The sequence below is a fragment of the Columba livia genome, chromosome 10 (assembly GCF_036013475.1).
Source record: "Columba livia isolate bColLiv1 breed racing homer chromosome 10, bColLiv1.pat.W.v2, whole genome shotgun sequence".
Classification (NCBI taxonomy): Eukaryota; Metazoa; Chordata; class Aves; order Columbiformes; family Columbidae; genus Columba; species Columba livia.
The window spans coordinates 4712638-4729182 of NC_088611.1; the positions used below are offsets into that span (position 1 = coordinate 4712638).

A 16545-nucleotide genomic window follows, 5' to 3' on the forward strand; every position below is an offset into this window, starting at 1 on the left:
CTCTCACTTTAAGCTATCGGTGCCAAATAAAGTAGTAGTCCTGTCCCATATTTCATCTGCTTGTCATCCCTTGTGTCAGGAAGATCAGGAAGAAAAAAAAAAGTAGCAACGAATAATTTCAGATAAAAACTGCTTTTATCTGAACATGTAAGAGATGCTCATATCAGCACAAGGAAGGGGATGGCACAAATAGCTGCAAATAAACAAGAATAGAATTGCTTCTTTCAGCAACAGTGCTGCTTTATTCTTGTTCAAAGTAACTTGAAAGAACCACAATATCTGAATCATTGGAGATGAAAAATGTGGTCCATGTGCATTGGCATTCGTGAAGGCAGCAGGAAGTATTCACAGCAGAGGGTTAGTTGTTAGTGCTCGGATGTTTGATATACAGGTGTCTGTTTCTTGGACTCAAGTTACTCTGTCTTAGAAGGTGGTTTCTTTTCTGACAACCTAACTGAGCTCTGTTGTTAATTAATTGAGCTCCAGTTTTTGCAGAGGGCCTTGATAATGTGCTTATGGTATGATTTTGAATTTGTCAGGTGTCCCTTTTTTTGTTATCTATGATGTTTTGTTTTTACTGCCTGATTTCTCCATAAAATACTTTAATCTGAAATGTTAAGCATTCAAAATTGTTATTTTACTAAATGTGTCGAAATGGAATCCTGGCTTAAATTTGAATGGCAGTAATTTCCTGACAACTTTGTAAGTATATAAAATGTAGCTGAAGGTGTAAATAAGTATAACACTTCTTTACTGGTAGTGGAGGAAATCCAGGTCAGTCTAGCAAGGGACACTTGCTCTCTGGATTCTGCTCTCAGAAAAACTTTGCTTTGGGCGAAAAGGGTTGTGTACACAGTAGCTGAAAAATTTGTTCCCCAATGTTGCCTTCTATCAAATTAGACAATGAAGAATAAAAGGCTTTTAGGAGAGAAAAGGAGAGAAGTTGGATGGGTATGGATAGTAGAGGTAGGAAAGGTATGGGAGAGCAAGATGAAAACTAAGGTAACTCTACGAGCTATACATGTTGCTGATTAAATCCTCTTCAGCATTGGGAATATAGTAATTAGTACTGTTTATATGTCAAGAGCAGGTAAAGTGAAAAATCAAGCTGAAACTATCCTAGGGGAACTGAGGAAAGATTTTGTTTTGCAGGCAGATGAGCAGGTTTTGTGAATTATTTGAACTGGCTGATGTTCAGCTCAGTCTATTTATCTTGTACTCAAAGTGGCCTCATCTTCTGGCCTGCTCAGAGCTTTAGTATGACTAGTTCATTTCTGTTCTCACCTTTCCACTAACACTCAAAAGACAGCTCAGAAAATAAACCAAAGTTTTGCTTAAAACCTAATAATTCAGGGACATACTGCAAAAGCTGCCATGAGCTGTTGGTATCCATTGTTTATTGCTAGAAAAAATGAAACCAATTTAAACGGATGGGCAATTCTCTTTATTTTCAGTGGGTTTCAGCAAAAAACAGTTCCCATAGGTGCCAGCATGTTAATTACCTTTTCACCATGTTGGTGGTTAGCACTTTTCACTTAATCCTTAGTAATTTAGTACGAGTGCTGATAATTCGGTGTGAGGCACTTATGTCTCATTCCTGGTAAACCCCTGCAAGGCACTGAAGAACTGATTGACCTGAAAAGAGCCAGACTACCAGAGGGGGTGGCCTTTGCTTTCCTTTCGGTAAGGCTGTTGGTTGGCAGGGCACTAGGAAGAAGAAAAACGCAATGATTAAAAACAAACAAACAAGCAAAAAGGCTTTATCTGTGGAGCATGGGCGATGAGGCAGCACTAGGGAGAGTGCTGTGAGGTTGCTATGAAAGTATTCCTTATGAAATAAACCGAAGCTGAGATTTTTTTTGTTGTTTTTAAATACTCAGGTTTGTACTATATTTAGGTAAAGAAAGTGTGTTTTTGCAGCTGCTTAAAGACCTTGGCTTTCATCTTGTATTATAGTCTCTAAAGGACGATATTGGCAAGTTCTGTAGTTTCTGGGGTTTCTTGTTTTTAAGTGTTCTTGGAAGAGAGCAGTATGGATTGTTGCTTAGCTTGCTGATGCCTGGTGAACACTGGGAATCACTTAGACAGGACATTCAAAAGTTGGTGTCCTTGGGCAGAAACATGTCTGTGACAGAACAAGATTGGGGACAAATTAGGAAAGCTTTTAAAGATTTCTGGTTGTTTATAGTCCTAGACACAATACTGAATTTTATTTTTATGTGATTTTTTTTTTTTTTCCTCCATGTGGAAGATAACGTTCAGTATTCCTTAGCATATCTTTTGTATAATGTGTGGTTAAACACTTTAAATGTTGTTCAGCTGCTCTGGATTGAAATCATTATAATAGAAAAGGTTTTAAAGAATAAAAGGTAGTTATTGAACCAGCCTGATAACATGTACAAAATAATCTGCAAGCAGTGAAATGTACATTTAGTGTTAAAGAGGACAATGGCATTGAAGTGGTGTTAAAAGTGAACTTACTTTTTGTCTTTTTATTATCTTCTTTTTAACCTAAAATAATTTCAGTATTCTGGATTGTTCTTTACATAATTTTCTATTTGTAAAATGCAGGCCTGTTCTGCTTGACTCTTTGGGTGGCCTGACAAGTTTTACCTTCTGAAATTATTTTTGTCTCTTTAATGGGTACTGTTGCATGTACGTGTGATATGGGACCTCTCTGTGACACCTGCATCCCCATCTGCTTTTTGTTGAGATCCTGATGCAGGAGTGTAAAAATAGTTTGTAGGCAGTTTAATGTCTGTGCATCTGCTGGGGCTCAATTCATTCTGGGAACAAAAAGCAAGAGTAGCCCAAAGGGAGGAAGCAGCCTCCTGGTTTGTTCTTGAGCAATGCGCAGAAATTGGACTGAAGGTGATACACGGAAGAGTTGTATAATGTTAAGCAAAGTAGATTCCAATTCAGCATCCTTGAGGGATGGAGGAGCATTTGGAGGTAGTATTAAATGTAAAATAAATGGTCATTAAGTCTTACAGAGAGATTGTAGAAGATTAAGATTCAGTATGACTGGAAAAGTACTGGAGATGAAATAGTTATGCATAAACACCTCCAGTATTTTTATGAAAAGCTGCAACTATTTCCAAGGCTCAGTGAATTAGATTAAGTTCGGGTCACTGTTAGGGCCACCAGCTGCAAAATAGAGACAGCTGAAAAATGACCTAGTGAATGTATGAACATCCTTCCATGTGTTTCTGATTGATAATCAGAATTTTTTAAAGCTGAAGATGTTACCTTTATTCCTTGCATTTCTGGAAAAGAAACGGACTCCTTGTACCAGTTATTGTGTTACAAATGAAAAAAGCACATTTTAAAAATCATACACAATAGTAAACAGAAACCAAGCTGCAGTTAACAAATACAAATGGCAACTAGAGTAATAGTACTGTCTGCTGTTAACCCAGACCTCTCCACTGAACGTATGTTCTCTTGAACTTTGTCTCTATATCACCAGTTATATCCTGAATCAAAAGCCAACCTTACTTCAATTTATTAAAGTTTCTTAGAATTCCTTCCTGAACTGACATTACTTCTTTATAATGATAACAGTGTTTGTTGAGAGCCATGAGTATGTCTACAGGGACACTAGAGTCAGGGCTCCAAGACTCCTTTGGCTTATATGTGTTTTACTTCTATGTTCCTGTCAACTGTTGCTTATGTTATTCTAGGAATCTACTTTTCTCTCTGTATCTATGGCTAATCTTCATATTTGTCTTTTTTTTTTTTTTTTTCCTTGTGTTGTGCTTTATAATAGGAGATGGTTGATTTACTTTTTTCCACTCTGTAGATGATGAGTTTATGCAATGAATTATCAGATTAAGGTATTATTTATTTTCCTTTTAAATTAGGTTGTTAGAAATGTAAATTTTGGATAAAATGTTTAAAAACATTATGATAAATGCATATATTTGTGGAGTTCCATAACTTCCAATAGTGCTTACACAGTTTGGTTTATAACTGAAAAGTTCATACTCTTGCAATATTATTGGAAAATGATTGCAAAATCTCCTTTAGAGTATAGGATTTTTTTGTAAAAGAATAGTATGTTTTCCTTCTGTGTTTTTTTTTCACATAGGAAATTCCTATGTTTATTGCTTGCGATGATCACGTTGGGAAACAAAGGAGGAAGTAGATTCATATTGTAATTGTGGAATGTGAATACGTTAAAAAAAGTCAAAACTTGAAATGTAAACCATCTGTTTTCTATAAAGGAGTTGCTTTCCTAATCCATGTATCAGAATCCATTATCAGAATACTGCAGTAAATATCTCAAAAAAGTAAGCCTTAAAAGTATTAAATGTCATCAATAACAAAAAATGGAAAAAGACCAAGTACATTCCTATTGCTTCAAGGCCGAAGGAAGAAATACAGACAGATGGATTAAACTACTGTTATTTCTCTTTCTTTGATTTTTACATTAACCTCTTGTACTATTTTACTGTTTTGTGAAAAATTGTGTTTGTCAGTTTTGTTGTAGTTTTGAGGGATTTAATTTTATGGATTAAAGTTTAGACATAACTGAATGTTTTCCAGAAATCTGCGAGGCTTTTCCCCTATAGGTTTACATGGGTATCAAAATGTTCTACAGTGCACTAATACAACCTGGTTCATTATTATAGACTCTGGATGATGCTGAGAGTATTTAGCTTGGATTTCAAGAAGGTTCCATCCTCATTTACACAGATAAGACTTAGAAAACATGGTTTTGCAGAATACTTTGGACAAAGCCAAAAGCAGAACTGAGATTTCATTTTTCTCAGTTGCTGTGTTTCTGTTTGTTGGTGTTTTAATTAGAGTCAGGAGTACATTTTTGAAATTAATCTGGCGATAACCCCAACTTACTGCACTATGATTCACATCACAGTGCTCTTTGAAGTATGTAACAAACCAGGAGATGTCTGTGTTCAGGGGTGCACCTGATGTGCTGCAGCTGCTAAATGGGTTTTAATTAGTGGCCAGAGCTTGTCTGAAGTAAAACTCCTCTCCCTCAAACACCAGAATGGGTCTCATGGCCTCATCACAAGTGTTTTCCTCTACTGATCCACCCTTGTGCTTCACCTTAATTGCTAATGCAGACACAGAGTTGTAAATTAGATCAGGCTTTGTTTCTGTATATACCGACTCTACTGTAAATAATTAATCAAGTTGTTTGACACTTGTAAGATTTTGCTGTTACATGATTAGTTCCTAGTTTATTAATCTCTTTCCTGCTTAAAGAGACTGCATAATATTCTGAACATAAATCTTAGAGCAAACATGAAGAAAATATGTTTTGATACCAAAACCCATGTGGTTTTGTAGTGCAATAATTTGGGTTATACAGAGCTCCACATATACATAGGTAGGCTGCTTTGTGCACCTGAATCAGTCAGGGTGTTTGTCTGCCATGGGGCACTGCAGACATGCTGTTCCTGAATTTAATGAGCTAGAGTCTGCTTTAGCATATACCTGTAGTTGGTAGTGCTTGAAAAGAAGTTTAAAATTCAGCTAAAGGCAATAAGCATATACTAGTAGTGAGGAGCAACACCAGCATGTTACCACATCACGGATAGTGAGAACATAGAACTGGGTGTGGAATTCAAAATAAAGGTGAACGTACAAGACCCTGTCTCCAGCAATGTCCGTAAGCACTTGCTTTGGGAAGACTAAGAATAGGACAAGCATCTATGTTTCTCATCTCATCCTGACTCCAAATATTCTTCCTTTTTCCAGCTGTTTTCAGCTCAGCACTTTCGTACCTACTGTGCTTTGTCTGTTTAACAGCCTGTAATGGATCTCTTCCAAGAAATACAATTACTTATCCAGTCTTCCCTTGGAAAAAAGGTATAAAGTTGCTGCTGAATCCACTGTGTTCTCAGGCCTGCAGTTTAATGAGCTGACTCCTCATTGCTTACAAACTTTTGTTTGGTTTGTACCAGATACACAGTTGTGTAATTTGATGGCTCCTTGCTCTTTCACTAGAGCAGTTGATCCCCAGGCCCCTTCTGTCTACGCAACTCCTGATTTTGTGGGTTAGCCACCTCTTTTCTGAATTGGGACGTTCTAGCCTATGCAGTATTGCTTATATAGAAGCCATTCCTTACATACAGTGACTTTATTACATTTCTTAGATCCTTTTCTAATTATAGCATTTGTAATTATGGCAGCTACGTGAAGGGCTGAGAAACCAATAGCATGTTTAATGGCTGGGTGAGCCACGGAATTGAGTTTCCTTTTTGCTGCTACTGGGTACTAAGCCAGTGTTTTCATTGAACCACCTATTGATATTTCTGAGTCTTGTTCTGGAGTGGTGGTGGTGAGGTCATGTTTTATTAGTTTTTCTGTGAAGCTGATACAATATTTTCCATGGATATCACTTTTCATTTAATAATATTGAATTTCATTGGCTTCTTTAGCATCCTGAGATCCTTTTGCAGTCATTCTTCATTGGCGCTTTGCAATCTGTGTTATTTTCTCGCTATTTGTCTAGCTTTTGCAAGTATATTAAATTGAGTAAGTTCTAGCACAGGCCCTTTGCAAAACTGCCACCAGTGGCTTCCCACCACACCAAGATCCGACTGTTTATTCTCATGCTATTTCTTTGATTTGATTTTGTCTGTGCTGTCACCTGTGCTTAATCTATGGCCGCTTAATTTTCTTAGAGACCTTTAAGAAACTTTTGTAGGCTGTTTGGACCAGAATCTTCCTCTTCCACGTCATTCACGATTCCTTCAGAGAACTCCAAGAGATGTGCAAGGTAGAAACATTGTGGCTTTTACAGAAGCTGTGCCAAATATTACCAGGGGAAATGGAGTTTATCTAGATATCTGTTAATTCTGTACTTTATTAAACTTCTTGTTTCCCTAATACAGACACAAGGCTAGCAAGTCTTTAGCTCCCTGACCACCGTAAAATCTTTTTAAATAATAATATAGTATTTATCACAGATGAGATATGATAATATTAATTGAATAAAAAGTGAGTTATGGTGGTCCTGCCTGTAATACAGTCCTCATGTTCCATCTGAGTAAATTTAGTGTAATAAGACAGCTCTAAAGTTTTCAATAATTATCAGTTTGACTTATATTTAAATTTTAAGAAATGTGTAACTAGTTCCTACAAAGTCAATATTTTGAATTCCACTTTGAAGCTAAGATTTGCTTCATAAATGTTTTTTTTTTAAAAAGTAGAAAGATTGATAAAAGATATAATGCTCGTACCATATTTGAATAATGTTCTTAAAGCTGAGAAAGCCTTTCAAAAAAAGCCTGTTTTAATTTAGATTTGCATTTTCTGCACTATTCACTTATACTTAAAATCTGAAATAGATGAAAACTTACAAAGGTTCCCTAAAGTTAATATTCTGCATGTTTATATCAATAAAACTATAAAGTTATAGATATTTATATTTAAGTCTATGTGTATATAAGGTACATAAGTACCTTAATAGTATATAGTACTTTTTTCAGATTACTTAAAGCTATTTTTGTTATACTTTGAATCAGAATATAGCTAATTTGTATTAGCAATGCAGAGGAACAGACTAAACTAATAATTTAAAAAACCTGGAATGCTACTGTTTGTACCTGTTCTACTTCATGAACAATGCTAATAAAATATTACATTTTTAGCTGCCTTCTAGAAGAATATGGACTAAAGCATAGCTAAAATGTAAATACTAATGGTTTAGTTGTATTAATGCAAATCCTCTTCCCTACGTCCTGAAACCTTTGACAAAAGATTATTTATTGCCTGTATTACTAATCAGTTAAAATCTCCTTTGAAAGAGTTGTGGTAGTTGGAGTACAAGCTGAGAAGTAAATATTATATATACCTTTGCAGGACACTGCAAACATAATGTGAGGCAGATTGAAACCCAGACTTTGTGATTTTCTTGTCCAATTATGTATTGAAAGAAGAAACATCTGGAGGAACCTTATGGAAGTATTATTATCTTACCCTCTTAATCTTTTCTCTAGTGTGTCTATTGTCTACTGCTGTGAGTAGTAGATGTACACCTGGACAGGTGTTTGGTCTGATCCACTCGTTCCTATTGAGCATGGCATTGATTTGTATTTTAGTAATTTTGTAAGTTGGATCACTTTAGAACGTAGCTTTTTTGTCAGTTTTCTTCAGCTTAGGCTGCCCACCCAGGTTATATATCAGGCTGCTGTAATGCCTAGGTGATTGCTCTTTGCTCCTAGTATTCTATTTTTACTACGTTAATAATAGGACATTTACCTATATACTAAAATCCTATCTCCACATTATAGATGTATCTTAAATATCCCAAACTATGCAGCTGTTCTAAAATGGATATGCATACCCCACAACTACGGAAAAGTTTCCATATATGCTCATTAACAAGTATCACTTCACTGAAAGTAAGGATGAAAGTAGTTGTCTTCTCCTTCATGATCTTCTTCAGTTTCACGATCGAGTGTTTCATGATCGTCTTCTGCTTCATCGAATTCTTCTGGTGTCAAAAATCGTCGAAACACTGGTATTCTTAGCTGAGTTGACTTGTTGACACTAGCATTTTGTTCACCATAATAAATGGTTCGAATGTGAGGGAAGCAAAAGAATGCATATGTGCTTATTGGATTTGTAAGCTTATTTTGGTCCACTCGTATATAGGTTAATTGGTTGATGTTCAGTGGGTCAAAAGATGGACACATCAAAGTAACATTTATGACTGTAAGAGAGAGAAAAATATTAATTAAAATACAGAAAATCATTATATTAAAGACCTATTGCAAAAGTGAAACTTATGTTTTAAAACAGAAAATATTTTTGCAGTGCACAATATTAATATAAACCTTCCTTTTGTTTTAAATCAGTTTTATATATGGCAGTGATAACAATTTAGGGGTTTGCAAAGTACAAGGTTAACTAAAGGTTAAGTACAAGGTACTTAACAAAGTACAAGGTAGCCAAAGAAAATTAATATGGCAACCACTACAATTTGTAATTCCTATGTTAATAAAATATTTTCATAATTCCTTTTCTCTGTATGTTTTAAAGTGCATAATCAGAAGCAAGTTACAAAAATGTTTTAGCTGGTTATATGAAAAACTGATGTAAACTTTTACAGAAAATTGCAAACTATGGGTAAGATGCAAGGATAAAATCCTTTCTAATTTCACCATTCTGTGGTCTTAACTAACCAAGGATGTTTACACTGCATCTTAAAGGATATGGGATGATGATCTTCCTGCACTGTAAGCTGATCAAAAGCTACGTGGCTGCTTTTGCTCGGGAGCAGTGGCAGTGGGTGTGAACTCCGGGTCAGTGCCACATTCACTGGGTAGGTCAGAACACTAATGTAAAAGCTCAAGCTCCCCTCTCTGCAGGGAAGGGCATCAGAGCACCTCTTGAACAACATGCACATTTGGATTCTCTGCTTGGGTTATATATGACCTGAGAAGCTGTAAGGTATCAGGTCAAAAACAAAGACACAACAAAAGAGATGTTTCTGGTAGTTTTGATGTAGGTTAAAAGTGCATAACTCTGGATGGAAAATATGCCAAACTCGCCCCCCTCCCACAACCAACATCAAAATCCAATCCACTGAATTTCTTTCTTGTAAAGGCTTACAGGCATCAACATACTTTCAAGGTCGTTGTCTTCAATATACAAATGCTGCAAGCTTCTTGGAATATAGAATACTTGCTTCAATTTGTTGTGTCCAAGATTAAGTTCTAGTAGGTTAGGCAGGTTAAAGGTGTTGCGTGGAATGTTCTGCAGGTTATTGTGGGACATTCTTAGAGCAATGATTTTTGGAAGTCTGTGGAAATAGCTTTCTGGAATATAAGAAATTGAGTTATTTTCAAGAGAGAGATACATAAGTGATGATGGTAGATCAGGCGGCATAGTCTGCAATTTGTTGTTGCACAAGTTGAGCTGCATTAAATTTTTCAAGTTTGAAAAGGGTTTTCCTTTGAGCACTGAGTCGTCAAGAAAGTTATTGCAAAGGTCGAGCATGGTTATGTTAGGTAATCCTTCCAATGCGTTTCCAGATAACTGAGAAATCTTATTGAAACCAAGGAGGAGTCTCTCTAGAGAGCTGGGGAGTGGGAATGGAAATTCTTCTAATTCATTATGTTGTAAATAAAGTTGCACTAAGTTTGAAAATTTGGCAAAAACACCATGGTCAATCATATGAGATTTAATTTTGTTGTGACTCAGGTTAATTTCTCTTAAAAAGGTGACATTAGTGAATGGTCCTGCAGGCACAGCTTCAATATAATTGTTTTGCAGATAAAGCTGTTGGACGTGAGCAGGGATATTTGGTATTGTCTTAAGGTTACGATGATCACAGTACATTGATAATGGAAAAGCTGGTGGACAGAAGCATTCTCTGGCGCACTCAACTGGGAAAGGAAAGCGGGGAGCTTCAGCTTGTGGATTTGGATTAAAATAATATGGACGTTGATGATCTGGCTCCTGATCATATTCGTCCTCAAAATCATAGTCTTCATACTGACAAAAGACCATAGCAGCCCAGAGGAGGTGAATGATTGATAACTGGCTCAGGATCGCCATATTTAGATCTGTATCTTGGATCCTGGTGATGAGAAGGAAAGATAAGCTTACTAATCATAAAGTAAATCACATAAAAGCTTCTGTTTTAAGAAGGACTAATATAAAATAAAGTAAGTAGAATAACGCATTTTGGCAACACTGTCAGTGACATTAGCAAAACCAGGTTTTAATCTGTATCTTCAGGAAAACAGCCATAAACAAATACAACATCCTTCAAGTAAATGGAAGTTTTCTTCTCTGACCTAAGACAAGGAACAGCTTTCTACGTGTGCTGTACCTGTTACTGAAGGAGACTCTAACAGTTGGGATTAGAAAAAAATCCCAGTCTTCATTCCTCTCTGGTTTTAATTTATTACAGAGAAGTTGCAAAAGGACTTTTTATATAAAGTGGTACAGTGTGTTGTTTGTATCAGATATTTGAGGTGTTACGTTCTTTTCAGTGTAATTGGTTAAGCATCAGCCTTACAAGTCAGTTTTAAATAGGTGCAGATGGAATTCCTGAGCAATGTTTCTTCCTCAGACCTTTGGAAACACATATATAGCCTTATTAAACTCTGTCAAGACAAAACTTCTTTTTCAAATGTATTAGTTATTCATACTATGAACTTGCACCACACAAATGGTGCATGGTCAGTGTCACAGACTCAATGAAGTGTTGCTTGGAAGGGTCTTTGGTGACTGTGTGCTCCAGCCTGCTGCTCCAAGTGGTTCCATCTCTAGATTAGATCAGCCTGGACTTTGGGTGAGCCTTGAAAACCTTCAAGGGAGGAATTCCAGCAAGCTAGTGTTGTACTACGCTACTTGTGAAGAAATTGGTTAGTCTCACCAAGCATCCAAGCCATGCTTGTGTCTGTTTGCCCTTTTTCTAAACGAAGTTATTTTTGTTAAAAATATATATTCTTAACTAAGGCAAGGGAATTGCAGGATTGTTTCTTTAAATAGAAGAGTGGAATAGATTACTTTGAAAAATTGTATTTTATGTAAAATAGACATTTGCATGGCATTGCCAATTGTTCTATGACCTTTATGTTGTTTTTCTGTTATTTTCTGCAAAACACTGCTTAGTATAATGCATTGATGATGATAAAAATTTAATTTTTCTATTTCCATCATTTAATTAAATCAAACGCAATTCACCCATTGTGTACTGCACATCATGCAAAATCTTCTTTGTTAAAAGGTTTATTTATAGTCTTCTTATGCTTCTGTAATTACATGTTCTTTATTGACATGAACTAATTTGCCTTCAAAGTACCCTTCTGAGGTGAAATACTGATGCTGTGAAAAACAAATATAATTTTGCATGTCAAATTTCTGATGCTCAAAGCCAGACTAACATTTTGAAGCACTTTATGCAGTCAGAGCAACCCTATGATTTGGCAGAATTAGAGTTGTGAATCATGTCAAGCTGTTCAACTTAAACAACAGATGAGTCAACACATAACATTGCAGGTCAAAGCACATAAATCATGAAAAAATTTAAGGGACTTCACTCAGTATAGTGTGGTAACCTTAAGGCAGAGGAATGCTGATATTCTCAGGTGTTTTTATAGTGACATTCATTTTTCTTAACCAGGAGACTCTCTTCCTTGTTTTCTTGATGCTCTTAATTTTATTTTATTTTATTGTATTTTTTTTTACATGGCACAATCAGTAACAAAGAAGATAAGACTCACAAATGCTAATTTCCAGTGTTTCATAGTGGTGGTTGATGCATAGCGCATGATGTATTCTACAAATTGAATGAGAGAGAATCCTAAGGAAAAAAGCAGTAACAAAATAATGGAATTTAATTAATCCTGGTAATCTTTCTGTTTTACACACACCTGTGTGTGTGACGATGGCTGGGTGAAACAATTTGTGGTAATTTACATTTCTAACTTCGAATCTTTAAAATGGGTTTGAATAGAGCCAGTTGTTACGAAACTCATTGTAGGTAGGTCCTCTGCAAAGCCAGGGTCTCCATATCCCTACAGCATCATCAGATGTCTGAGCTAATCTAAGGAAATAGCAGAAATATGCCTATGCGGAGAGCAGTCTTGCATTACAAACATTGTATAATTCTGATTAACTTTGCAGACACTTTCAAATATTGTGTTTCAAGAGGAATGAATTTATTTCAGATTTCAGGCAGTGTATATTAAGACAATACCTTATTACCATATTTCTAACTTTTAGTCAGACCTGGTGGTGTCTGCTTTTATAAATTCTTTCTCTAAATCCCATGACTTGGTTCTTTTTGTGTGAACAGATCCTTACACAATCTGTCCCCCATGCCTATTTAATATTCTTGGTGTTCTTCTGATTCTTCTTACTCCCTCTCAGTTTCAGTCTAGAACTTTAGCTTCACCTTCTGATTGAATTCTCTCAACACTTCCAGTATGTGTCACAAAATTTCCAGTTAACAATTTTGGTTCTCGATGCCACAATAGTCCTTAGAAATCAGGAGCAACAACTCAGCAAAGTCCTGCTCAGATTAAGAAAAGCTTAATTAGGCCTTCATGCAATCGATCCACTTGCCATGTAGACAATGAGAACTATCATCGCTTCAGATGGAAGGAGAAGTAATAGGTACCAAAGTATCTCCCTGGTTTTATGGGGAGAGAGAGAGAGGGAGGAGCTGGTATTGGGGGGGATTTTTTTTTTTTACCTAGGCTGTAGTTGAGTGCACTTTTGGTGGAATAATAACTGTCCTGCCAGGCTTGCAGGTCATGTCTCAGAGCACTGAGATACTAAAACTTCATCATGAAATATTTCTAAGAACTTAACTAGCTTTAAAACAAAGAATCACATCAGGTGAATCTCGATAATGGGGGAAACAAGTCATCTGCACACGATATGATAAACTGCACACTTACAAGGTTGAAAGAAAATAGAAGGTCTTAAAGCATGATTCTCTACCGTCCATAATAAACTCAAAGCTTAGTAACTGTATTTGTAAGCAGTTTACTAGCTAAAAGCCAAAATTATATAACATGCATGAATCACCCCTAACTGCAAAAATAACACAATCAGTTCATTTTATTCCTGTTTACCAAGAAAACTTACTCTTTGGAAGTCTGTGAAGCTCAAGTTGTAGAGGGCAGCAAGTTATTGTGCTGGTGAAATCATCTGAGAAATAGCCTAACCCAGCTGGAGGAACAAAAGATCTCTCTAAGCCATATTTTGTGGCGAGAGGAGCCTTGTGGGAAGGCAAAGCAAAATAATAGCCTTAGCCCCTTTTCTGATTTGCCAGTGGAAAAAAAAAAAGGTTTTGTGCCACATCATCAGTTACTGTAGATGCTGTGTCATGTGTCTGTGGAGCAATTGCTCCTTTTGTTAAAATCATTTCAAATTTATTTGCAAGACACTCTCATTGTTACCAGTTCCCATTTAAAAAAAATTGAGAGAGTAAGACTTCAAAAAATATTTCAGAGGTCGTTAGTTCATGGTGTGGTTTCAACTATGATGATTCAGTTACACAAAGGATTTGTTTTCTCGAGGACAGAGTTAAGAAACAGAAAAAAAAAAAAGTTTATCAAGATTGAGGGAAAGCATGTGCTGTAGAAAAGCTCTATGAGCATCTTTCATGTTATACTTGTTGCCCTCTACAATCCATATCTCTGATTTTCTTCCTGCAGAGTAGTGGTGCTCTACAGTACTGCTGGTATGATGATGGTTTAAAGTTATAGTTCAGGATTCACAGTAAGTTTCCAACACGTTCTTGCTAGGTTGTATAGAAAGAGCATAAATCTTCCTATGAAAAAGACAAGTATGACGTGTGATCTAAACCATTTTACTGATGAAAAATATTTTTCATAGCATTTAAGAGGGAGAAAAAAAAGGCACGATTATCTGCTTCTATTCTACGTGGTACTCAACTGTGACATTTGCAAAAAATTGAGAAAAAGGACAATTTTTGTTGGAGTAAGACATTTCTGGATTAATTGTATGATTTATCAAAAACACTTAATTATGCTTTTGGTTTAGTAAAAGAATGACATTATTTCAAAATCTATTCATAAGGCAGAATCTGGTTCTTAAAAAGCCATTAAGTGCCTTTGAAGTATTATATTTGAGAAAAAAATGCAATAGTAAGTTTTACGTCTTTTTTGTCTTCCAGAAGCTGATGATTTAGTTGAACTTTTCAAGTTTCCTCTGTGGTGTTGAGGACAAGAACATTGTTTAAGACAATAAATCATGCATGATTCTAACACTTGAGGCATAAAGAAAAGCACCAGAAGTCATGAGCAAAAATAATATTATAAGAGTTGGCAATGCTGGAACTAAAATAAAGCAGTTGCATTTATGTAGAGAATACAGAATACAAGGGAAAGGTTGAAAGAATAAAATTAAAACTACACAATCCTTTATTGGCAGTGCTATAAATAGTTGTGTATCTGTACTACTAAACCCAAATAATGCTAAACAACATGGAAGTTAATAAAATGTTATTTGCTGCTACAAAGTTGGGGGTTTTTAAGCACAAGACAAGGAACAGTGCAAATTTTTGAAAGTGCTATTCTATTACCAGTTCTAAATAAAGCTTATGCAAAAAATAACAATATTTTCTCTAAAGATAAAAATTGGACCAAATAAGAATTTTCATTTCATACCTGTTATTTTTCTGTTGTTTTCAACTAGAGATTGTGTCCCAAATCCTCTTAAGCTCTCTGGAGACCTAAAATCTCATGGTGCATTTAAAAATCCATGGTGGCAGAGCCTGTTCTTTTGAAAAATTGTAGTGAAGCTCTTGGGTTAAATTGTATTTAGCTGCAGAAGATGGTGCAGATCCAGCCATAGGATATATTAAGATTCAGTTCTTTTTCTGTTGTTTGAGCTGTCTTGGGTATAAACAAGTCTATACTTTGTGATCTTGGCCAAGTTGTGTGGTTTCATCTTCTCTTAGTTTTGGTTTAAGTTGTGGCAGGAATTTCCTTACAAGGGGGATAATGAGAGGATTAAATTTAACATCATTCGTGCAATACTTCTTTTTTCAAGGGCTGTGACAAATCTTTCTAAGTTTTCCACATGTTTTGGTTTTCAGTTTTTAAAAAAACATTATTCCGAAGGACTTGTTGAATTTGTAAATTTTTTCATAATTTTATTTATGCAGTTGTATGCAAGATGTGTATGAAGCCAGAAGTCAGGGTTGAAGCTGTTTTCTTTTCTGAAGCTAAACTTGGATGCATCCTTTTTGTAAGTTAAAATGTATGAAATTTTACCACCTCCATGAACTGTATTCAACTTAGGAGACTTGTTAACTTTTACAACTTTGGTTCTGAACTGAAGGCTTATGAAAGGAGATTGTTCTAACAAGTTGTGATTTTAGGTTTGTTTAGCTAGCCAAGTAACAATAAACTTAAAAAAATATATATATATGTATATATTTCCAAATTTTAGCCAAAATATTTATAGAATGAGTAGAGAAGATAACCCGTGGTTAACTGAGGTGAGTGGGACTGCCCCTGATATAAGAAGCAATAAATTATACTGCTTGGCCTTTTCCCTGTATTCACCATTTTACTATAAGAGATTCTTGGTTTTCTCTGGGTTTCTTCCCCCCACTCCAAAACTTTTAATGGTCTATATGAAACCTAGAAAAAGGAGAAAAAAAAATGTGCTTATTGTTCACAGAGGATTAAAGGAATTCAAATGAAACTAAGCTGTGTAAATTAGAACTGAGAACTGTCTTGGATGCATGTTGTCACTAGAATTAGAATGTTCTTCAGCTTAAGTCTGGCCCTGTTACCAGATGTCTGAAGAAAAGCCTCAAGCTCAAATTTCTAAAATCCTCAGTTGACAACTTTGAAGGAAATCTGTGTTTTAGATAAGAATTGGTGATGTTAGTTTGTTACTCTAAGTGATTGCACAGTAGAAAAGAGAATGCATGATCAAATATAAAAAGCTTGAAAGTTGTAATTTAGTTCCCCATAGAGCCTGTGGCTTTCAGAAGTAAGACAGAGCCATAGGCATATATCATCTAGACTGGGCTGCACTTCAGGCTCAGACTGTAGGCACAGAAAA

The 16545-nt window shown here is 35.7% G+C and overlaps 2 protein-coding genes across 3 annotated transcripts in view; one reads left to right on the forward strand and one right to left on the reverse strand.

Annotated features, from left to right (window-relative positions):
- The window catches only part of CENPP (centromere protein P), a 136322-nt gene that overhangs the window by 26874 nt on the left and 92903 nt on the right, over positions 1-16545 (forward strand). The window lies entirely within an intron of this gene.
- OMD (osteomodulin) lies at positions 6306-15455 on the reverse strand. Of its 2 annotated transcripts, none has more exons than XM_065074508.1 (3): positions 15135-15455; positions 9606-10561; positions 6306-8689 (listed from the first exon to the last, which is right to left on the reverse strand). In XM_065074508.1, the coding sequence occupies exons 2-3, from the start codon at positions 10537-10539 to the stop codon at positions 8370-8372; spliced, it is 1254 nt and encodes a 417-aa protein (XP_064930580.1). In that variant the 5' UTR covers positions 10540-10561; positions 15135-15455; the 3' UTR covers positions 6306-8369. The 2 variants fall into 2 exon arrangements, with proteins under 2 accessions (XP_064930580.1, XP_005508935.1); XM_005508878.3 differs by lacking the exon at positions 15135-15455 and adding an exon at positions 13588-13887.

Bases quoted from the DNA above. Each gene is read 5' to 3' on its own strand.
- OMD (XM_065074508.1), bottom strand. From the start codon at position 10,539: ATGGCGATCCTGAGCCAGTTATCAATCATTCACCTCCTCTGGGCTGCT. The intron at 8,690-9,605 runs GTATGTTGATGC...TCTCTCTTACAG, and splicing joins TGAAGACAACGACCTTGAAA to TCATAAATGTTACTTTGATG.